This window comes from Vulpes lagopus, chromosome 7, assembly GCF_018345385.1.
Source record: "Vulpes lagopus strain Blue_001 chromosome 7, ASM1834538v1, whole genome shotgun sequence".
In the NCBI taxonomy this organism is placed as follows: domain Eukaryota; kingdom Metazoa; phylum Chordata; class Mammalia; order Carnivora; family Canidae; genus Vulpes; species Vulpes lagopus.
Genome location: NC_054830.1, coordinates 22892125 through 22916219, shown reverse-complemented (window position 1 = coordinate 22916219; position 24095 = coordinate 22892125). Strand labels below are relative to the sequence as shown.

At 45.3% G+C, this 24095-nt stretch overlaps 1 protein-coding gene across 3 annotated transcripts in view; it reads right to left on the bottom strand.

Moving 5' to 3' along the window:
• The window catches only part of CACNA2D3 (calcium voltage-gated channel auxiliary subunit alpha2delta 3), an 833484-nt gene that overhangs the window by 194929 nt on the left and 614460 nt on the right, over positions 1-24095 (bottom strand). For all 3 annotated transcript variants that reach the window (XM_041762548.1, XM_041762549.1, XM_041762550.1), the window contains 3 exons: positions 20937-21008; positions 19585-19665; positions 10750-10824 (listed from right to left, as the gene is read on the bottom strand). In XM_041762548.1, the coding sequence (XP_041618482.1) occupies positions 10750-10824; positions 19585-19665; positions 20937-21008 (228 nt within the window). The remainder of the gene's footprint in view (positions 1-10749; positions 10825-19584; positions 19666-20936; positions 21009-24095) is intronic.

Sequence of the window (24095 nt, the reverse complement as noted above, 5' to 3'; positions counted from 1 at the left end):
CAACATCTTGACCATCCCATGCCTCAGCATCTTTGCTTATACTGTCCTCTTAGCCTGAATGAGTACGCCACGTCTCTGCACAGTGATCTTCTTTTCCTTCCTCAGGGCTCAGCTAAACTTGCCCTACCCAGGAAGGGCTCTCTCCCTGACCATCCAGCTAAGGGAGGTGCCTCTCCCTACTTTTTTGTTTTCTCAGATCTTTGTTTCTTTTGGAGAGTTTAGCCAAAATGTGTAGTACTTTTTATTTATTTGTTTACTTATGAGCGTTACAAAATCTCCATGAGACTGCAAACAGGAAATGAAGGGGAATTATGTCTGTCTTGTTTTATCACTAGATCTCCAGCATCTAATAGAGTGCCTGGCACATGGGAAGTGTCCAATGAATAGATGCCAGGTGAGGGAGGAATGGCAGGAAGGAGGGATGGAGGGAGGGAAGAAGGAGGGAGCGAGTGAGGGTGGAGGGGAGAAGAAGGGAAGGAAGGAGGAAGGAGGGAGGGAAGGAAGACTCACAGCACCAGCAGTGCAAGGGCAAGCTAGACTGGACTGGATCACAGACTATGACCTCGGGCTTCTAGGCTGCACACCAGCTCCCCACAGCCTTCTCCAGCCACCCCTTCCACAGTAAGACACCAAGCGCTTTTACAAATTTTATCAGTATTTTCATCTTGGTGCTTAATAATACAGTGTGTCATCAGTTTCCTAGATGTGAGTCTTCTCTCTCCACTTATTTACCACCCCATCTCTTCTTCTGGGTACCTCACCAGGCTAGGGATACACAGAGGTGAGCAAAACACAATCTAATCAGCATTCTGGTTGTGTGCCATGCAGTGAGGGGCAGATGTATCAAGATATTTCTATAACTTAGTACAGAGCCCAAACTCAGAGGCCTATGCAAGAAGCCTGGTGGGATGGGAAGACACCTCTTTGGGGAGGGGGGGATGGAGGGTGCAGGGGTGCACACTGGGGTCCCGGAGGGCTGTGGTCAGAGCCACCCCCAACAGAGGCTCCCAGACTTAGGGAAGTCAGGCTGTTATTGCTGTAAGCGACAGATACCAATTCTTAATCACTTGAGCAAAGGGGGGAATTTACTGGAAGGGTATATGGAAGCTCTCTGCTCCCACTGCATTGAGAGGAAAATACATAAACCAATAAACAAGGAACTGATAGGAGGTCTCTTTTTTCCTTCTTCCTTCCTCTTCCCTCCTTTCCATTGCTTTCCTTCCAGCCTTCCTTCTTCTTCCTTTCCTTTTTGGCAGAATCAGGACTTAAGAAAAACAAACCTTCCATCTACTCTTACCTTTGTATCAGTCAGGGCCCCAGCAGGAAGCACATGGCATAGTCACGCTGGCTAATTAAGGAAGGTTTAATAAAGAGGCTATTGTAATGGGGTGCTGTGGGCAGGGTGAGGGAAACGAAAAGAAATGGTGTAGTCCCCTGAAGCTGGGAGCAATGGGGACCCTTCTAGTACTCTGCCTAAAGGGACAGAGGAAGGGGCCCTAATAGCGCCCCGAGAGAGACAGCCACAGAGACAGGGAGGCTAGCATGGTGCAGCCAGTCCTGGGGCACCCCCACCCCACCTGCCTCCCTGTGCCTCTCGAGAGTGCTCCCCACTAGCCGAACCCCACCCCAGCACCCATCGCAGAGGAGCCGCTGCCCAGTGCCATCCAGGGCAGGGTGCCAGGGCAGAGAGCAGAGGGAGGCTCCCCAGCTCAAACTTCACTCTGTAACAGAACCTTATAACACTGCTTCCTAATTAAGGACATTCTTTCAACAGAATAGGTTTAATTTTATGAAAAATGACCAGAAGCATGTCATAGTCCATCATCACCCTTTTTTTTTTCTCCCCTTGAAGACTGGCCCCAGTTTGCTTTCTGAGGGACAGTCCACGGCCTAGAAGTCAGTTACTCCCTCTGGGATGGGCACCAACACGCAGGACAGTATGAGGGCTTAAGAAGGCCACACACACAGAGATGCTCAGCACGGAGCCTGGATCCCGACCCACTGAGTACCAGCCCCCCATCTGCTCAACCCCATCTCGGCCCCCAGTGTCCAAGCACACACCCAGCACGGAACTGGGGGGACCCCAAGGCTGTGGAGTCATTGAGGCTTGCAGAACAGAGGGTAGCTCCCATCCGACAGAAACTCGGGCATCCCACAACCTTGCTTAATGCCCAGGCTCTGGAGGTGAGAGCGTCCCCGCTCAGGGCTGCATTCCTTGCCCCCAAGTGTCCAGACCAGGGCCATTCAGTGCTGTCAACAACTTCATCGAGAGGAAGGCATGCAAGCAAGGCTCTGTCTTCTTTTTCACCAAATGATATATTTCAAAAAGAACAGGCTTGCTACACGGGGGTCACACAGGCTTGTTTATTTTTTCTCAGGGAACACACTCCCCTGAGCAGATGCACTTACTAGGCATCCCTTAATTCTCTCTTTTAAACTAAACGGAATGGACTCAGACCAGGCCTGAGCTGGAGTCTCCTGGGCTTCCTTCTGAGAAGGTGCCGCGGTTGGCGACACCATCTGTGCAGGGGACAGGGCGCAAGGCGGTGCCCGGGCGCCACCTACTGGGGAGTCTCCTTCACTTCATCAGCGGCCTGCGCCAGGGCGAGAAGGAAGGCCAGCACTTGGGAGAAAGGTTTGTAAATGACCTTAGGCCCCCACCTCCAACACCCCGACCCACCGGGCCCTGCGTGGTTCCCAGACCAGAGCAAGAAGTCGTGCATCTGGTCAGGCCTGAGGACAGGGGTCCTGGGGAGGATGTGGGGCCTCTGCTGAGTGGGAAACAATGTCCTTGAGGGTGGTGGGGTGGATACAGTTGCATACCAACTCCTCTGGGAAACCCTTCTGCATTTCAAGGGCATGTTTCCTCAAGAAAAGCATTGAACTTAGCCTTTAACTCCCACTGTGAGCCCATAGCTCTTCTTGGCCTCTCTTGCTGTCAGGGAACTCTTGCTTTGTGCAGTGAGCTTCTGTGGGCAGAGGCACCCCCCTTTGTCCTGCTTCTATGTCCCTACTCGCTAGCACAGTGCTTGGCTCTAGGAGCATCTGATGAATGCCTTCAGGCAAGCAGGAGAGCAGAGAGAGGAGCAGAAAGAGGAGGGACTGACCAATCACATATAATTCAATTTCTGTGCCTGATATAGCAAGGGCTCAATACATGTTTGATGAGTGAATGTGTGGCACCTGCACTTCTCATTTATCATGGGAAATTGGTACCCAGACATGTAGTCATCAACATCATTCAAACATCATCAAAATCATTCAACAAATAGTTACTGACTCTCTTCTGCGCAGCAGCAAAATCCCAGGAACCCTCAAGCTACAGTGGGGGGAAAAGTTGAACACATCAACATTTCCCCAGAGTGATTAGTGATCCAAGGAAACCATAGCAAGGGATGTGAAGGGAGATGAATTAGGAAGGGGGTGACTCCTTTGGTCCATGAGCAGGGGAGCCTCTCTGCTGGGGTGACATCTCGAGGAGGCAGGGAAGATGAGAACAAGCCAGCCATGGATGTGGATGGGATGAAATTCCAGGTAGAGAGAAAAGCAGGAAGGAGGATTCAGAGCAGGAAGGAGCTTGTGGGGGGAGGGGAGGGTTGGAGGAACAGAAAGGACCAGAGTGTGCCTGGAACACAGGTGAGCATTGTGGGCAGCCACACATGCTCAGGCAAAACGGGGAGGTGGAGTCAGGTCTAACAGGGTGCTGGGGTCACAGCCGGGAGTTTGGGTTTTATACTAAATGCCAGATAGGAACCCTGCCATCTGATTGGCATCTGTGAAAGCCCCCCCTGACCTGCAGAGTGAATCATGCCAGGGTGGCGGCGGGGGAGAAGCAAAACCAGGTACCCAGAGAAGAGCAGAAAAGGGACTGAAGCCATTTGGGAGAGACGGAAAAACAGGGGCCCTGACCAGGGCATAGAGACAGAGAGAGGTAGGAGGGCTTGGGGCACACTTCAGAGCCAGATCCAATGCACCATGGTGGTGGGGGATGGGGGCTTGGCATGGGGAGGCCACGCCCACATCTGCTGACCCAGAAAGGACCCTTAGCATATGCACTGAGTAGGTGTGGATGAGCAGAAGAAATGAAGGAAAATGAACTGAGGTGTCTCAGTGCAGGGATTAGCAACACAATAAAAGCAGGAGATGTGTGGGATGGGAGCCAGGCCCTGCATAACTGAGGATCTGCACAAGGATCTAAAGATCACATCTAAACTCCACATTGTCAGTTTTTGGAACAACACAGAATCTCTTCATATGATCTGTTGCTTGAGCTAAATCAGTTGGATCCGGACAAGGAGTCTAATATTGCCCCCCCAATTTTATTTTTAAAAAATTTTTTTTAAAGTGGTACTTTTTTTTAAGATTTATTTTTTATTCATGAGAGAGAGAGAGAGAGAGAGAGAGGCAGAGACACAGGAGGAGGGAGAAGCAGGCTCCATGCCGGGAGCCCGACACGGGACTCAATCCCAGGATTCCAGGATCGCGCCCTGGGCCAAAGGCAGGCGCTAAACCGCTGAGCCACCCAGGGATCCCTCCCAACTTTAAAGTTCCTATTTAAATGGCATGTGATAGGCATGGTCTACTTAGCATTTCACAAACGTTTACATGTGTCTATGCGACTGTCCACTTCATTCCATAGGCGAGGACGGCAGCCTAAGAATATATTTATTAGCACGTCCACATGTTAACCCATGTATTCAATGACCTTCTACCCACTGGCCCGGGCCGTGCAGTTTGGTTTAGGGGGTTCTGCGGCTTAGGAGCGAACTCATGTGGCCGAAACCACCAGAGCTGCAGGGCTAACCCCAGAAGCCCCTCTGCCCCTGCCAGCGACCTCATGCTCCCAAATTCCGAACAACTCCCCATTTCCACTCCACAGCCTGAGAGGGACGGGTTGAGGCCACAAGGAAGGAACTAACTAGCCATCCGCTGTTTGCACAGATGACCAGGATGGAAGAGCAATAGGAGGTGGTGGTGGTGGTGGGGTTTGTTCCAACCCACTTTCAGGAAAGAGCCCGAAATGTCTGGTCATGCTCTAGACCTGTGCTGTCCCCATACGGTAGTGCTAAGCCACATGCAGCTCTGAGGCACCTGCACTGTGGCTAGTCTAAATGAGATGTCCTAAGAACATTAAATACATATCAGATTTTAAAAGTTAGTATGAAAATAATGGAAAATAACACCTTCATAATTTTTTATTGATTATGTGTTGAAACTGTGTGATTTTTTGGATACACTAGGTTAACTGAAATATATTCTTAAGCTTAATTCCACCTAATTCTCTTTTGCTTTTTCAGATGTGGCCACTAGAAAATTTTAAATTACATAAGCAGCTCATGTTTGTGGCTCACATTATATTTTTACTAGACAGTGCTAGTCTAGACAGATTCTAACTATAATCGTCCAATGACCCTGTTATTCATCCATGCGGCTGCAGAGTCCAGGCCTCTTGGTCTCCAACCACTCCACGTCCCATTTCCTGAAGATCCAATCAGGGGCGAGGAAGTTGGCACATGTAACTTGATTTGGGTTAGGGCTCCTGGTTCTGAAACTTTCTAGCCCCCTTACCACTTCATCACAGGCAGGGTATCTGCCTTCCTCATGGAGAACCGTAGCTCCTCAGCTAGGCACGCATATCTGTCGAGTCTCACTCCAGGCTGCCTTTTCCACAGATCCTCTCTGCCCAGGCCTGTCCCTGTAGGCGCCCTACCTTTGAGCCCCTGGGCCTTTGCACAGCACCTACTGCTAGGTTTCCTATTAAATTACTTAATGATTGAAAGCTTTCACACATGTAAAACATGTAAAACACTTAGCACGGTGCTTATCATAGAAACAGGCATCAATGAATTTTAGAAAAACACTAAAACCACCACCACCAATACCAAACAAACAAAGAGAAATGCACCTTCCCTAGTACTATCTATAGTCACTTAGGCACCCAAAGTATAAAATCTTATCCATCCTTTTAGATTTTGAGTTCTTTGAGGCAGGGCACATCTCTCTAACCACCTCGAGTACCTTGCTCAGGTCAAGGACGTAGTGGGTGCCCCGCAAACACTGCAGGAAAGAACCGAGGTTTCTCTCCATCATTCCTACCTCCCATCTCATCCACCCACAACACTCAGTGGCTGATGCGACTGGCAAATTTTTGTCCAGAATAGAAACCCTCCAGCATCCTTCCCCACCTCCTGGGCCTGCAGACGCAGAGCAAACAGTGTTTGGCAGATGTCAACGTGGTCTCCGTGGAAATGAGTCCTAGATTTTGCCTGTCCCAGGCTTCTCGGTGGAGCCCTGCCTGTGCTGTGGCTGCTGGAAAGGAGCCTTATTTGTGTTCTTTTGGTGGTTTGACCAGGTCCACATTCCAGGCCTCCTTGGGGAAGGAAATCAACTCAGATGACCCTTTCTTCTAAAATGCAGGGGCAGATGGATCACTAAAATGTCAACGAAAATCAGATCACGCTAACGGTGGCACCTTCCCAATTTTATTTCCCTCGATGCCCTGCTGGGCAAGAGAGAAAGAGATATGGTCAAGGCTCAACATTTTAAGAAAAATCCATAAATATTTGGAAGGCAAGGGGAAAATAAAGCACAAGAAAACAAAATCTAACAGTACTTTGAAATATTTTTAACCGGAATGTTAAAGAATGGTAAAGATCCAGGAAAAAAACAAAAAAACAATTCTACTTCCAGATGTCTAAGAATTACTCAAACAGCATCCCTCAGGGTCTAATTTGTGTCCCTCTTGCTGTGCTGTTGTCCCATTCCGTCACCCAGAGGGACTCGAAGACAGCTATGCAGTGCAGCCCCCCATCCAGCACAGGACCCAGTACACCTGGCACCAGGTAAAGGTTTGCTGAGTGAACGCCAGTCTCTCAAAAGTCACAAGGTGCAGCAAGGATAGAGAGGTTGAGAAACACTTGGAGAAAGACCAAGGAGAACCCCGTTATCAACAGGAAAGTATTATTTTAGCACTTTTGCCAATTAAACCAAAGCAAGTCTGCTGGGTGAAGGCTCCTATATCTGAGCTGTTTTTGGAGACACTTCATGATTCACACCCAAGTCATACAAGATTAAAGGAAATACTGGATAAAATCAAGCCAAACATGAAGTTCAAGGGAGAGATTTTATTGGACAAATTAGAAAAATATTGGTATTGTGCTTCATAGAAACCCACTTCTTTCTTCTGGCTGCAGAGGCAGAAAAGGGCCTCAGTGGCAGAAGGAGAGCAAATCAGAGTTATTTTAAGTGAGCTTGCACCATCCTCCCCTGCTGGCCACAACCCCACACTCACACCCACTGTGCGAATCTGGCAGCCCCGTCTAGAACTGACGGGAACGTCCATTTTCAGTCAGGATTCGATGATATGGCGGGGCGTTGGGAGAGGCGAGTCCAGCTGGACGGATGGTTCCCAGCCCCAGGTAGCCAGGGGAGCTGCTGGCAGCTGGCTGTCCCTAGCTATGTGCGACGGGTCTGAGCAGGGGAGACTGATGTTCGGTGCAGATACCAGATTTCCAGGGCAAGCTCACAAGTTATGCTTTCCAGAAGGTCCCAAAACAAGTGGAAACAGACAGTGGCTTTGGAGGGTCCCTTCTTTGGTTCATTTCCTGAGTCCCTACTGTGTGCCTGAGTGGGCTGGTGCTTAGGGAGAAAGGGGGGGGGGGACTTTCTGCCTTTGTTGTTGAGGTAAACAAAACCGAGATGAACAAACCACTTGTGCACGCCATGCATGCAGGTGGATGCTTAGCTAGCTTACCTATCACTCTTCCGTTACCACAGTTTCTAGTATTACTTTTATTGATATTTTAAAAACAGACAAACAGCAACAACAATGTAGGGCTCACAAAGAACCTCACTTTATGGTTGTTGTCTTACACAACAGAGCTGGCCTAGAAAACGGACACTGTGTGTGTAGGAGTGTGTGTACACAATCCCTCACCAATGTTTATCATAACAATTTGAAGCAAGTGAATAATCAAAAGTGTCCTTTAGGTCCTCCTAAGCATACACCACCATCAAATCCTCCCTACCTTTGTAGTAGCTGAGCACAGATCGATAGAGCCAATGTAACACAAGCAGGAAGCTGGTATAACCACCGCTGTCCCCATGACGTCCCAGGGCCTGCTTTGTCACACAAGGCTTTTTGCATGCATTATCCCATGTACTCTGACAATGAAGCTATGACTTATGCGTTAAGGGTATGGCAGGATCACAAGAGAAAATGAAGCTCAGAGAGGCTATGCAACTTATCCAAAGTCACACAGGTAGGATGTGGCAGGACAAGAGTCAAGGGTAACCTGTGTGTTGCTAAAGTTAAGTTCTTCCCACTTAAACCACTGTCTTTTGCCCTAAAGGAAAACACAAAACTCAAGGCAGAGTCAACATCCACTTATCGATCATTCAGATGGATTAATTCATGTAATCCTCAACGGTTGGCATCACTCCAAATCTCTTCTCAGTATCTCATAAAATCAGGGTCAGAGATAGATAAATGGCCTGGCCCTTCCTTATGTTCTTTTTTTTTTTTTAAAGGTTTATTTTATATTTTAGAGAAAGAGAGTGCATGCTCAAACAAGAGAGTGGGGGGAGGAGCAGAGGAAGAGGGTCTTCAAGCAGACTCCCCACTAAGCACGGAGCCCGATGTGAGTTTCCATCTCAAGATCCATGAGATCATGAGCCAAATGGAAACCAAGAGTCAGATGTTCAACTGCCTAAGCCATCCAGGTGCACCCCTTATGTTCTTATCATGGACCAATTGCAAAATGGTTCATCTTGTTTGGATTTTCACAAGTGAGATGCTGAGGCATTTGCCAGGGCCATCCCATTTATGCGAATTTGACACTGGCTATCACTTGGTGAAACCATTCACTACAGTGTTTCAGCAGTGAGAACAGAAAGGACTTGTATTTGTGAGTACTTGCACTGTCATGGGATGATTGGTGCTGGCTGGCTGCCCTGCTTTTCTAAGAGCCTTTCAGCTGCCCCCTTGGTGGCCACAGCTCTGGAAAGTGCCTCAGATGGACTATTTGAGAACAAACCATTTGCTGCATGACCAGGAGATATAAAAGACCAGGAAGGCAGTGTGAGTCAACTGTGTAGGTGGAAGCTGCTCATCTCCATTGCTGCAGAGGGAGAGAAGTTACCTTGGTGACTTCCAACGTCTGGTTCCATTCCATCCCTTTTAAAAAAGCTGATAAATAGGAAGCTAATTCATTCACTGGCAGAGGACCCAGGTTTGATTGTTTTATTGACTATGTTCCACTCCAATTTGGAATAAATAAGCACTAGGAGCCCATACTCAACCACAAACACGTAACTCCTCACCACCCCCAACAGACAACCCTAGCTGAGTGGCTTGGAAATGGAGAACTTGATAAGCTTTTTAGACTCAAATATATTTTTAGACTTAAACACCCTTAAGAAATTACTAGCTTTTTCAATCAGACTTTTCAATAATTCTGATTACATTTGGAACGAGCTAACAAGTTAAAGTTAACTCAATCCTTTTCTGATAAAAAGATTGGTGAAATCAAATATTACCATAAGTCTCATCTTAAAACATGCATGTGGGATCCACATGATGTGGCCATGACTCCATTAATACCAGGGCAATTAGAGCAAAATTGGGTGATGCCGTTCAAACATGAACTCTCTCTAAACAATGATCGATGCAAGAAGCAAACTGGTCCCCACAATGCAGCACAAACAAACATTTGCCAGCAGACACTGAGCCACTATTTTCTGACCATGATGAAAGAAACAAGGATGTGTGGGGCAGATGAGTGCAAGCAAACCCAGGTGTGTGTGGCTATAGAAAACCACCTACACTTTCCTAACTCTCAGAGACAGAGTTCACAATATTATTTTTTATGACTTTATATCTTCTATAAAATGAGCTAAATACACTCAAACCCAAAGGGTTATCCTTCTTTCAACACATGGCAACTACTCCAGAGATAGCAAATGTACTCACCACCAACAGCCCTCCAGAATCCACCGGGCAGCCTATCGCCTCCCACCCAAGGAGCCTGGCTGCCCTTCAGACTCCTCCTCAACACAGTGCTCCAGGCAGCCTCTCCCCAGGCATCAGAGTGGACAGGGACATGATGGGCTGTCCTGGATTTGGCCTGGCCCCACTCCAGAAGGAAAATGGTTTACACATCAGGTCACTAAACAATGCTAGTAGCATTGTTTGCCTGAGCCTCATATGGCTCAGGCAGGGAATGGAGAAAATCTCAACTGTTCAAATGAAACAAACAAAAAAAAAAGGTTTTGTTGAATATCTTCAATATTGGAGATACTGGGCTTAGGGCATGGAATTCAGGGGCAAATCACACTGTGATGAATTTCCAGGGATCCGGGGTCTAATTTGTTGTGTTCAACGTAACTATGCAATGAGTCGGGCTTGGAGTGTGGGAGACCATTTGTTATATAAAGGTACCCATTATGATGGGTTTCCAGCTGTCTAGAAATAAATTTTTTGCATGTGTGGGCAGCTGTGAGATAAATAAATGCATATACATATATTTTGATTTATAGATAAAAGAATGATAGTAAATATATGTATCCTACATTACTTATTTATTATGTATCAGAATACTAGCTATGAACTATTAAAACAGCCTTTAGGAGACCATCCTATAAATTGAACTTTGAAAGTAAACGCTGCTGCAAAAGTGTCATCACTGTAGAACTGACGAAAATCTCTTAAAATCGTAAAAGGAGAAACACAGAAATAGGTATTTCTCTTACCAGTGGTCTGAGTTCTGGATGCGTCAGGATATATCCATTATTTGTGATTGCAAAGGCATAACCGTGAATCCCTAACTGTAAGAAGAAGTGAGAAAGAAACCTTCATTAGCTGGCTCCCTGGTGAATTCACAAAGCATAAAGCAGCCCGACATTTAGTAATTTACAGCTTAAACTTGGCATTCATAACCCTTATCAGCACAATATTTCATTAAAATGAATGCAAGGCATTGATCCTTGACATTTGGTAGAAATGAAGACCTGTCACAGGATAAGCTCAGCAAATAGCACAATTTAAAATGTCACATCCCCATGTTGGCATCAAAGGGCCTTACTTTGATTTATTTAAAACAAAAACAATTCCTTTTTTCCTTTTAAATAAAGTAGCTGATGTTTCTAGTAAGACCCTCTGTTGAAGCAAACAGTTTTATCAACCTGGGTGTCTTCCGTCACCCCATGGTGAGGAATGAAGAGGAGGCCTCCTCTGATTCACATCTAGACTTTCTTTAAGTACACACCCATAGGGGCCATCTCGAGCACGCACTAGGCAGTCATTTTCCATAATTCTTTAAGGATGAAAGTGTCCCCACCAGCCCAGACAGGAGCCTGCCAACTCCTTTTATATCCTTTCGTCTTTAAATTTGGAGGCTGCCAAGCTTTTCCATGCATGCTTCCATCGACACAAAGCCTGGGTCATTTTCTATGCAGAGCCTCACTTAATTTATGTTTTCTGACTAAATGGGACTATGGGAAATAGTTTGAGAGCAATGAAATGTTTTATTAGCTTTAAAAAGTATGTAATCAAATTTAACACTGCACTTATTTAAATAATAATCCCGGCTTTTTGACAATATTTCTATTACACAGTTGACTGCACCCATTGGCTACAATAAATTTACCTACAAATCATTCATGTATTAAAATGGCCCCTGGCATAAAACTCATACCGATCTCTCTCTCTCTCTCTCTGAAGAAAGAAAATGTAACCCACTTTTGCCAGAGTAGTGAAAGGGAAGAGGGAAAAAAAATCCTCTATTTTTTTTCCCAACAAGTGATTTTATAGTTCTGAGCCCTCACTGTTCCTTTTCTTTCAAATTCTCTGCTGCTCACATTCTTGAATATGATACTATTAAATGATCCAGACAACAGAGTTTACAAACCAAGAATGACCCTGTCTGCTTGTTAGCTTAACGTCAAGGTGATGTGGAATTAACTTCAGAGAATTTAACACCAACAATTAAAAGTTTCCCTTGCATTACATAAAGCAAATATGCATGTGGTAGTCAAGGGCAACAGACATTTTTCTCTTGGAGTTACCTTGCACAGCCAATCTTAATAAGATTCTACAAGACTCTAATGATAAAGTATATTTCATTATGCTGTGAAAGATAAACCAGAGATTTCCTATCCTTTGAGATGTATATCGTCTCTTTCATCTTGTCTCTTGGAAAAATGTCAGACACAGTCAACACTGCATTAATTACCATTATTATGTCCCAGTTTAATACAGACTCAAGGGGTCAAAAAGGACTCAGAGAGTTTGACTTTTTTCCATTAAGGGCAAAAGAGGTATTCGATTGGAAATGCAAACTCAAAATTCGGCCAAACAGGTGATATTTTATGGTCAGCTAATATATTCAGTGCCTTCTAATGCACCTTACTTCAGTTCTTGGTTTGCTTCTAGGAAGTAATACTCAGAAGAAGGCATAACTCTTCATCTATGTTCTCTTCATACTCTATGCTTCTTGTAGAGTACCACTCAAAATGATAATTATTATTTGTAAAGTTGATTATAAGGAATCAAGACATCTGTCAAGCAAGGCCTTTGATTATATCAGGCCTGCCTCCCCACCTGAATATAAGGCTTCATGATAGCCAAGGCTGTGATGGCCCAGCCACCATCTGGTGGTTGGGATGGAGGGAAGAGGAACAGGGAAAGGAGAAAGAAGAAAAGGAGGAGGCGGAAAACCATGAAGGGAACAGGCTTGAGTATAGATGACACCCAGCTGACCTGAACTCTGCTTCTTTCCCTGGAACGCAAAGGCTGAACTGACTTCCCATCCAGTGTCCTCCACTCATTGTCCGACTGCCATCCTTGCCTCCCCCCTGCCCATCAGTGCCGCCTACTGGAATCTGCCTTTGCTGCGCCCCTGCCTCCCACCAAGATGCCACCAGAACAGAACTCCCTTCTTGACTGTGGCCAGTGGCCACCTGATTGCTGACTATACCCTACAGAAAGCTCTTTTGAATCTTCTGGGTTGTATTAGCTGACTGCCCTCCCTCCCGACACTCTATTCCTTCAGCTTCCAGGCCCTGTACATCCAGGTATCCTTCTCTTCACGAGATCTTCATCTTCTGCCCACTCTCAAGCACTCTTTTCCCCCAAGCTTGTATCCCCAGGGCCCCTTGTCTACTTAAGCTCTCTCCCCCAATATGCTTTGGCAAGTACCTGGATGTTGCTGATCCCCAGCTCTGTGCTCCAGCTATAGCCTCAGCCCTCACTGGCAGGTCCAAGTGTCCAACTGTGTGTTGGGCATCTCTACCTGGATATCCCCCAGGTGCCTCAGACCCACCCAGCCCAACATGGTGGATGCTACCCTTTCCACTCCTTTCTTTCTGTGGGAGCACCACCTACCCACCCAGAATCCTAAGTTAGAAACTGGAGCATCAGCCTTGGACTTCTTTATTTCATCCCCAGCTTCTTGATCCAAACAATCACTAATTTATCTCACAGAAATTGCTCAGACTCATTACTGCTTCCCCACCCCCACCATCCAGGTAGATTTAATGTAATAGATTTCCACAATGGTCCTCACTGTTTTTCCTGTCTCAAATAGGAGCCCCAACAAAGCCATCCTCCAGATTTATAAAGGTCAAAACCAACTCTGACCCTGTAGCTCCCCTGGGTAAAACCCACTAAAGACCACTTTCATGTATAAGATAAAAACCATACGTCTATCCATCAGGTCTCCTGAGGCCTGGTCCCTGCCTAAGTACCCATCTCCACCTCCTTCCACGCATTGCCTCTTAAGGCACATGGCAGTAACAACAACCCCGCCCCCCCACATTCTTCTCTCCCACCCACACCTCTAACTCATATATGACAGCTGTCTAGAGCACCTCTCCTTCCCATCTTTTCCAGCTAATTCTCACTCATGCTATAAGCTCAGCATCAGGATCATGTCCTATAAAAAGTTTCTCCTGACTCTGCTCATTGCTCCCTCCTTTCCATACCGTGTTTCCATAAAACCCTGAGAATTTTTCCATTACTACCTTCACCCTAATGCATAAAAATGTGACACCTACTTCTCTGCCTCTTAGTCCTAGCTGGTTCTATCTCTCCTCTACCTTGTTTTCAATGAGACAGTGCCTCTTCCATCACAATGGGCTGTTTATGGGCATGGAGCATCTCACTCACCTCTGCCTTCTACAGCCCCTTGCATAACATCTGACCCATGGCAGGTGCTCCAGTAAGGTTTGTGAATATTTAAGACATTCATTGTTTTACCCAAATATCGTCTAGATCATCTTTAAAGTTTGAACTAAAGTAAATATGACAAATGAGCCAAAAAGGGAAAGGTGATGTGCCAAAGCAGGTCCACAGTCAGTCCTTGGCAAAGCTCTGCCTGAGAAAGTCATCCCGACACTCAGAAACTATCAGGGTAAAATCCTTTCCAATGTTTTGTTGCTTGTTTGATGGCATGTGGATATAACCTACTAGGGATGTGAGTAAGCCTCCAAACACATTCTGCAGATGAACCTCTCAGAAACCAAAAACTTACAGTAAGACAATGTCCACCCTTGTTCTTGGCCACACACCGGTATCCCAATGAAATCTCTAATTTTTGGTTCATTTAAAGTAGAACTGGTCTTCCTGTCCATTCTACTGTGCAGTCCCATGGAGTAATAGGAACTAATCAAACACAAAGCCCTCCAGCACTTGGGGCTGCCAAAAGGGCCCTCGTCCTGAAGCATGCTCTCCTGGAGGCCAGGAGCCTCGTGGTCCAACACCCCAGGGAAGGAGGTGCTTCCCTTCCAAGTGCAAGCCTTTGGGCTAATGAAGTGAACCCAATTATAAAATAGCTCATTATGTTAACAGAGGCTGTGGTGTCTGGAAGTTATTGCTGGGGTGTCTGGAATTCTTAATAAAAATTACAGGAAGTCTGATTGCTTGTGGGAAAATCTACGAAGCTAAGGGAAAATAAGGAATTCTATCTTCTGGGAAAACCCCAAGAGCCAAGAGCTGACTCATCTTTCCAAGGTGTTAATCAGGGGGAAAAGGTGTGATCCACACTGCTCCCTGGAGCTCTTCTGCTCTGGATGAGAGAAGCCTGTTCAGCCGTGACTGTCCCTGGCTGCCGTGCACCCCCTTTCCCAAGTCTTTTTGTGGGAACCAGAAGAGGGCTGACTCAGGTTCAGGTGTGTCAGACCTGTATCTACACTTCCCAGCCTGCTCCTTGGGAAAGCATGTAGCAGAAATGCATGTACTTCAGGAGCTGCTGCTTAGTTTTCTGTAGCCGAGCTTCCTCCATTCTATTGTTAGACTTTATTTCATTCACCTTTGATGAGCTGAGTTGTGTTGAGAAGATTACTTTAAGTGGCTTCAACTAAGAAAGGGGCCAAGTGATACCCACTTCAGGGGAGCGTAATAATGATTTAACGGGAATGGGGCCTTTTAAAGCCCCTTTACCATACCAAACACACAATAAAAAGCTCAGTGAATGTTTTATTGTCTTCTTTTATTTTAACTCATATTATTTTTAGTATTTTAACTATCATTTCACCTACGACTATTATTATTGCCATTTATTATTCCTAATGGCATTAGGGTAATAGCAGCTAAAATCCTGGCTTGCTAGTTGTGAGACTTGGCATGCTATTTAAGCTTCGGGTGCCTCAGTTTCCTTAGCTATAAGTGGGGGTGATGGCAGCATGCACCTCTTATTAAGGGAGATGATACTATAAAGAGCTCAGCACATTGCCTGAGAGAGGAAACTGAGGACAAACAGATGCGTAGGGCCATCATTATCACTTCTGCATCATGTTCCTACCATCTGGATTGCTGGGTATATATCAAGTAGTGGCCCTTTACTAGGGATCCTACATCTTCTCATAGGAAATAAGAGGCTTAAGAAATGTTTGGAAACATTCTCTAAAGATGGGCTGATTTTCTTAACACTGAGCCAGTAATTCTGGGCACCTGGGTTTGGGGATTTCAATAAAAGTAAGGTTCACTATCTTTAGAAGCCTCAAATCCCTCCCTCATTCCCATGGCTTTCCATCTCTGGGAGTGGGGGCTACAGAATTTCCACCACTTGATTATGTGGGTTTGGATCAACCAGCTGTCCTATCATGCCTCTGGAAACTTAACTCCCAACTGTAAAAGCCTTGGTGGCGGATGAAGCTGGTTGTCAGAGGCCCAGGGTGGCAGGAGGACAAAGGGCCTTTGTCATCTCAGTTAGCCCAACCAGGAATATTCTTTTGCTAAGGAGGCTTAGCACTCACCTTTTGTGAGTCTGGACACATTTTAGCTTAGAGTTCATTTCCTCTTGTTATAAAGGTGGCTTTCTAATTTTATCAGCTAAATTGCATGAGAATATGGGAACAGAGATGACTTGCTTATTCAAAGGAGTTTCAAGCAGGTGCTGAGGACCAGACAAAAAGTGTGTGGAAGAGTCAGACCCTCTGGGGACTCTGAGAAGACTGGGCCATTGTGTAGGGGTGGCCAGGGGCTCATGGATGGTGGCCAGGGTGCTGTTGTCCATGCTGAGAGAAGCCCCAGAAGGCATCGCCCCAGGCTGAACAATCCCCATGGTGCTAACTCCTCAGCTGTCCATCATCTTCCCACGCACTGTTTTACTTTCTTAAAACAAAAACAAAAATGAAACAAAACCAGAGTATAGAGCAAGATGATTTTAGGTGGCATGTGGACCTGGTATTGAACTTACTAACCAGGATCACTAGTGAGAGCCAGCTCTTTTTAAATCTCTTCCATCCTTCCAATTATATAAAAAAGAAAGTTTCCACTTAGTATATCTTTAACACTTGCCTTTCATATTACCTTGAAAAAAAGAGAGAACAGACCTCAAGTTCAGAACCTTAGATTATCAAGCAATCATTTAACACGATTTCTTTCTTTTTCTTTTCTTTTCTTTTCTTTTTTTACAATCCTTCTAAAGTGACTGATGACACTGACTTTTCTTTGAAAATGGTGATATGGTGTTTCCTATTAAAATGTAGTTACGTGAAGAAAGTTTTGAGTTGATTTACAAATGAACTATTAAGCGAATAATGGTACAGATGGTACAGAAGCATGGCAACAAATCATGAAGTGTTATGTGAATGGCTTAGATACTCTATTCCTTAAGCACATGGATCTAGGAGTTACACAGACCAGGCTCAAATCACACTCACCACTTCCTACTTATATGGCCCTGAGCTCTGTGAACAGAAGCCCCATGAACCCGAGTTTCCTTATGAGCAGAATGGATATGATAGCACCTCACTTATCAAAGGAGGAGCTGGTACCATGATGTGTGTAATGCACTCTGCACAGCGCAGAGGACTGGCAAATGTTATTTGCTAATATTATGCCACAAGACACCGTCTGGTACCACAAAATGGTGCTTTTGTTAACAGCCATTTTATGCATCCCTCACTTTGCCTCCAACCCGCTGAGGGACAACCTGATTATTTTGGCTGCCTCCATCTGCTCAGCTGACTTGCTCAGATAAGAGTTTGTTGGGATGCCTGCTGACTGGGCTGAGCCACTGGCTTGCTCTTATCCTGACCCTCTGTCCAAAGGTAAGTCTGTCCTTGTCAACTGCCTACTGCATATGACCTTGTATTATAAACCTTTCCTCGTGGCTTTCAAAATTCTTAGAACACCCTATTTTTAAATGGCAGAGGATCCCAGAGTGTGGTCACCTAGTCATTGGGTTCACACATTGTTTTGTTGGGCATTCTACTTTAGCAAGAGTTCAGTGGATGTGAAGCCCACGGGTGCCTGAACCTGGCATGGGGAAGCTGTCAACAGCACTATGCTGGCAGCATCTCACAAAGAAGAGGGCCAGGAGGCCGTGGGTCATACTGGTTCCCTTGATCAATGTGGAACCATTGTTCCCAGTTAATAATAATGGTCAATTCTTCATGCAAGTTTATGAGCATGCAAGTTTATGAGCATGCAAGTTTATGAGTTATTGTTATCACCACTGGACAGAAGAACTAAAGATTTGAGAGGCTTGTCCACTCAGAGCTCCTTGGTGATGGAGCTGGGATCCCAGTGTATCTTCCTCCAGAGCACTAACCCCTATCTTCCTCCTCTGAAGCTCAGAAGGACCATGAGCCCCTCACAACGGTGGAGAATCAGGCTCAGCATGTCCGAGAAGGAGGTGGTAAGGAAGGGGGCTCTGTTAGCCAGTCAACAATCTCAGAATCCTGGCCCAAAGGAGCTTGCCTGCCTCCTGGTGAGGGCAAAGGGATCGCTTGTCAATCTATCAGTGGGCCAAAGAAGAGATGGGCAAGCCAGTGGGCTCGGTGCTGGGGAAAGAGGGCCCGGGTGTGTTTTCAACTCTTGTGCAATCAGGGGAAGCATGCCAGTCCAATGAATGCCTCTCAGAACGGGGAGCAGTGCTGCTCTCTGCCCCTCCCTGCCCTCCCACACTTACACACACACACACACACACACACACACACACACACACACACACACACACACACAGCTCTTGGGCAGTTTGCACAGCTCTGCTGGGGCTTGAGGTGACTTTCTGTGGAGCTGCCACCAGGGACCAACTTAGAGTTTCCTATAGGGAGTTCAAGAACTCTCTGGGTCATCTTTTTAAAAGGTCATGTCACTCCCATGGCTAACTTGTGTATCAGAAAAATACAATGATCACATCTCAATTTATGATTTCACACGTGATTGTTCAGGCCAGGGTTAGGGTGCTCATTAAGAAAAACAGCAAGTCCACTCACTAAAAGACATGCTCAGAACCTAAGCAGGTAGCATAAGGACAAGGCAATGCTGCTTGATGGTGGTGGCAAGCAAAGGCTGAGTTAGGACCACACTGCTTTAAAGGAAGTGGAGCGTGGAGCCTGGCTGTGATGGAAAGCCGGCCCTGGTATATCCGTTGCTCTGATTTCACTAAAGTGCTGATTTAACCACAACAGTGTACCTTGAGAAGCCAGAGGATATAAGTCCAATCAATGTCATCCTTAGGACCCCACGATGGTTACTGTCACCAGTCACCTTCTTGGCAACTGGCCACCACTTTGTGATCAACCCCAGTGGCAGTGCCATCCACCAGCTTTAGGTGGATGCTTGTGTTGTGCCCACCTGCCCCAGACGGGGCACACCCCAGTCTGGAGACAGCTGGGAAGGCACCCAGAGCTGAGGAGGCCTGTTCTCATGGAGGTAGAGTTAGGTCTGGCCAAGGGTATTAATTAATTACTTAATTAATTATTAATTTTCCAAGATAGAGGGAATACTCATGATAGAGTTAGAGACAATTTCTCTTTGGGTTTCATTGGGTTCCTGCTAAGAAGTAACACATTTTAGAGGGTCCTCAGGTTGGGATGAGTTAGGACTCGTTTAGAAGACCATCAGAGATGTAGGACCTGCATAGACCCACATAAATATTTAGACTCCCAGAGATCCAGCATGTGTAGACCTACTCAGATCTTCTCAAACCGTTACTGTTCTTATAAAAAAAAAAAGCACCTACCAGAAAGAGAATAGAGGCACCTCTTTACTCCATCATATTTTCATTTACTACTATGGCAGACTGTGAAGGTATCTTGGACGTTTAGTCCTGGATTATTAATTAGGTGACACATTACCTTGTATTTGGGAATGGTCTTCAGAAGCTCTTTCACTGGGACATCTGTGCCAACCACACCCAGAAGAATGCCCTTCGATCTCTGTTGAAAAACAAACAGTAAGCAACAACAACAACAGTGAGTTACTTTGGTGGAAGGAATAGAACTGAGGGAGAAGCCAACACACCATAGATCTCCATCTGGTGCCTTCTCAAAGTTTCTAGAGATTGAAGATTAACCCAAATTTCTATGAGGCCCCTCTTCTATCCCCCCTACCCCTAAATATTGCTAGACAAAAATGGTAGCTTCTCAGGTACTACAGTAGCTCTCAACACACACCCATACAAAGATGCCCTAGTAGCCATCTCTTCTCCCTCCTGAAAATTCAAAATTAATGGGAACAAGCACAAAAGTTTCAGCAGCTAAGGACTGTAACCATTAATCAGTTTATTTTATGGAAGCTTTCCTTCTATAGGAAAGACGTAGCATAACTGCTCTCCCAATTTATACTGCTGTTTGGTGCCCAGGGGAAAGACGTAATAACCCTTGCATTTGTAGCAGCATGTTGGAACCAAGGACCAAGAAGATGAAGGAATAGGCCTCCAAGGAGGGTCCCAGTTCCCAAAGTCAGGGTGATGGAGTGAAACTGTCAGGGTCAGAAAGGCCTCCCAGAAGAAGACACAAATTGCTACTGTCCATTGTTTCCCTCCAGTTCAAGCCCACCTGAAACCTCAGAAGGTGACCCTTTTTAGAAGTAGGGTATAATGACTTCAAGGAGAAATCATCCTGGATTTAGGACAGGCCCTGTATCCAACAACTGGCATCCTTATAAGAGGACAGACAGACTCATGAGAGGAGAAGGCCATGTGGAGATGGAAGCAGAGATACCACAAATGAGGAGCAGCTGGGCACTGGAAGCATCTTTCCCTAGAGCCTTCTCAGGAGGTACAGCCCATCCAATGCCATGATTTTGGGCTTCTAGACTGGAATTTTGAGAATAACTCTTTCTTGTTTTAAGCCACTCCATTTGTGGCCCTCTGTTACCACAGCTCAAGGAAACTAACACAAGGTTGGTCAATATAAACCAGGGAGGGGTCATCCCACCACACTCAAGGATTGTCTCTGGGTCTTTCCTTTCTCTGGTAATTTCACACTTAACTTTGGGGAAAGTGCTGCATACTGTCACATGACACTTGCTGGGATTCCTCTCTTCTATTCTCAATGTCATGATTCTAACAACAGAATTCTAACAACATGAAAAACTGATAGATCCCTTATCTTTAACATAAATAATGTCACCAGAGCTTGAGTCAGAGAATGTCTGAAATGGCAGTCCTCCTAGTATCACACCAGAGCATGGCTGCTATACTCACGGTTTCGTTCTGCTTACTAAACACAGGCATGGCGACCGTGGTCATCAGGACGAGGCTCTGATCATCGGCCAGCTGGATGGGGAAAGAAGTCAGTTACCCGGGAATGATTTGAAAACCACACATGGCCGGTGGTCACGGCCCTCAACCATCTCATCCTTTCCTGATCAGGGCCATTGGGAACAGACCAGTGCTCACTCAACCTAGTCACCCAGAAGAGAGTGCAATGTCTCTTTACTATGACTTGCAGATTAAGATCCCAGTCCATGGCTGGGGAAACAGAGTCAGCCCCCACCGGTCGGTCCAGCCAATCTGTTACTGCATTCAGCCGTTTGGGTTCAAAGAAAGCCTGCCTTGGATCTTAGTGATTCACTTCATTTTATGACCACAGATTGATTTTATCCTTTCACTTTGCAGACATTTATGTGCGATATGGATGCTGCTCCTTAATCTGAAAATTGAGGATCAGAAAACATGAGCATAAGGGGTTTTATGAGTTGTCCCTGCTGGAAACAATGAAATCTGAAATCATTTATTCTCCCCGAGGTAGCTGAGTCAAGGCCTTTTGGTACCTCTACACATTTCTATGGCCAGTCCCAGACAGAAAACAAAAAAACAAAATACAACAAATAACTTTATCATCTGATCCCTAAAAATCACCTCTAAGCAGCTAAACATTTCTCCTAGAATAACGACCTTTGAAGTATGGCAAACAATGCACTTCTGCAACCATCTGAATTGCATACAAATGCACTGAGCACCACCACCATCACATCTGGTTTTCATGAAGTGTTGGGAGACAGACAGGAACTCTACCCTGCCCCGGTAACAAGTGGGGAAACAGAGTTCTGGACCACAGTAGGCTTTGGTCAAAGACAATATTGGTTTTAATTTTCAGCTTTGAATCTTTATTAACTGTATTTATTAAGCCTCCATATCCTCAAATGAAATAATGGCAATTATTCCCCAGCACTGTTGCCTTGAAGAAAAAATGTGAAACTTCCATCCTGGCATAAGGATGCACTCAAAGGATGCTGGTTTCTCTTCCATGCCTGCAAGGTCACATGGCCAGTAAGTGGCAGAGTCCAAACTGAGCTAAGGCATGTGACACTTCTGACAGGGACCAAAGTTATCATGGCAAGTATGGTAGGAGAGAGATCCTTTCTGGTTTCATAGCCCATTTTAGCCTCAAATGAAGCAATCTGTGAGTGAGAATCCACTATCTTCAGCGTATAGTGTTTTCTGATGTGTGAGTACTTCTCTAGAGCTTTAGTTCCATAGAAAATTCAGGTACTGTTCCCTCAATCTTCTTGGGAATAGGCATTTGAAAGAGAAGATTCTTAACCTTAAGGGCCCACATGGACTGAGGTCTCCATGGAAGGGCAGGCCTTTGGTTAAAAGGTTATTAAACTCAGTCCATCTCCCACCTATCTTGTTTTTCCAATAGATTCTTCAAACTATAGAGCCTCACTACTTGTAATGTGGTTCACAGAACAACAGCACGACTGCGTTAGAAATGAATAAGCCCAAGCCCCACTCTGAATCTGAACATTTTAATAATTAGTATGCATATTAGAATTCAAGGATCATTATGATAGGGCAATCCCTTCTACCATCAATACTGACTAGCTTAAGAGAAGCTTGTGGGAGTAGGGAAGAGCTCCTAACAGAGACAGGCAGGGCCATGTGTTAGGTTTATGTCTCTGTCAGGGTGGACCTGTATCCTTCCATGACAAACAAGATGAGGCAAGAATCTTACCTTCACTCAAGGACTGGGAATTTGTGGTGTGATGATTAATTTTTTGTGCCAGTTTGGCCAGGCCATTGTGCCTCATGTTTTGATCAAACACTAGTCTAAATGTTGCTGTGAATATATCTTTCTAGTTGTGATTAACATTTAAAAAAGCAAACTTTGATAAAGCAGATTATCCTCCATAATATAGGTATGTCTCCTCCAATTGGTTCAAGGCTTTATGAGAAAAAAACGGGTCCCAGAAGGAAAAAGGAATTCTGCTTCCCCTCTGCCTTCTGATGCAAGTCTGCAACATCCCCTCCTGCTAGAATTTCCAGCCTGCCAACCTACCCTACAGATTTCAGATGTGTCAGCTCCCACAACTATGGGAAGCAATTCCTTATAATAAACCTCTCCACGCCCCCCCCACTCCAGATATAGTATATATATCCTGCAGATAGAAATAAGGTATCTATCTCCTATGGTTCTATCACTCTGGAGAGCCCTGACTGATATACATGCAATCATGTCCTCTATTATTTGAGGCAGCCTAATTTGGGTGAGAGAATAAGAAAACAAACTTATTACCACATCATAATATTAGTAACTAAATAATATTAACCATGAGATGATAATGACAGTTTGTGAAGACATGGTTCCAACATCTTGCTAAAAATACTTAAAGTATCCAATGGCCACCACTGAGTGTATGGAAGGTCATTTTCAAAGGCAGAACCAACCCATAGTAAACATCTCTCTTAGAATCAGAGATCTCCCCATATTCTACCTCCTTGATTAATCTTCAGTGCTATACAGAAAACTGATTTGAGCTGATCCATAACCTTGGACAACTTCCACTTTGCAACTCAAATCAAAATTTCAAGCGATGCCAGCATGTATCAAGGATGAAACCAAAACATACCACTGATAGTAATGAGAAATGAAGCTTTTTCCTGCAACCAGTAAGAATCAGTTATAAGTCACTGGTAATTGTTCTGGCACAGATACAAGATCATGGGAAACTAACTTCCAAATATTAAGCCAGAATAATGTATCAACTTCAATCAAACTTCAATCAGAGGCTAATTCCAAAAGTAATTACAGCCCGTCATTACCTTACCAAAAAAAAAAAAAAAAATCCCCATAATGTTGCATGTGTACTGAAACCACTCAATTCTTTAACCAGCCTCTGGTAAACAAAGGAAATGCAGTGAGCTCGGTCTAGCCACTATGCTGGGAGCACATGTACTGTCTCCCGGGGCAGTTCTGGCCCAGATTTGGACTGGTTTGGCCAGAACCATAACCTGTAGCCTTCTTGATGTGCACAGCTCACCAGTATGGCCATAAGGGCTGGTGGGGCCTGGAAATACTACATGCATGACATTAAGATCTTCCTCTACACCTATCAGCTTCTACACCATCTCTCCCAG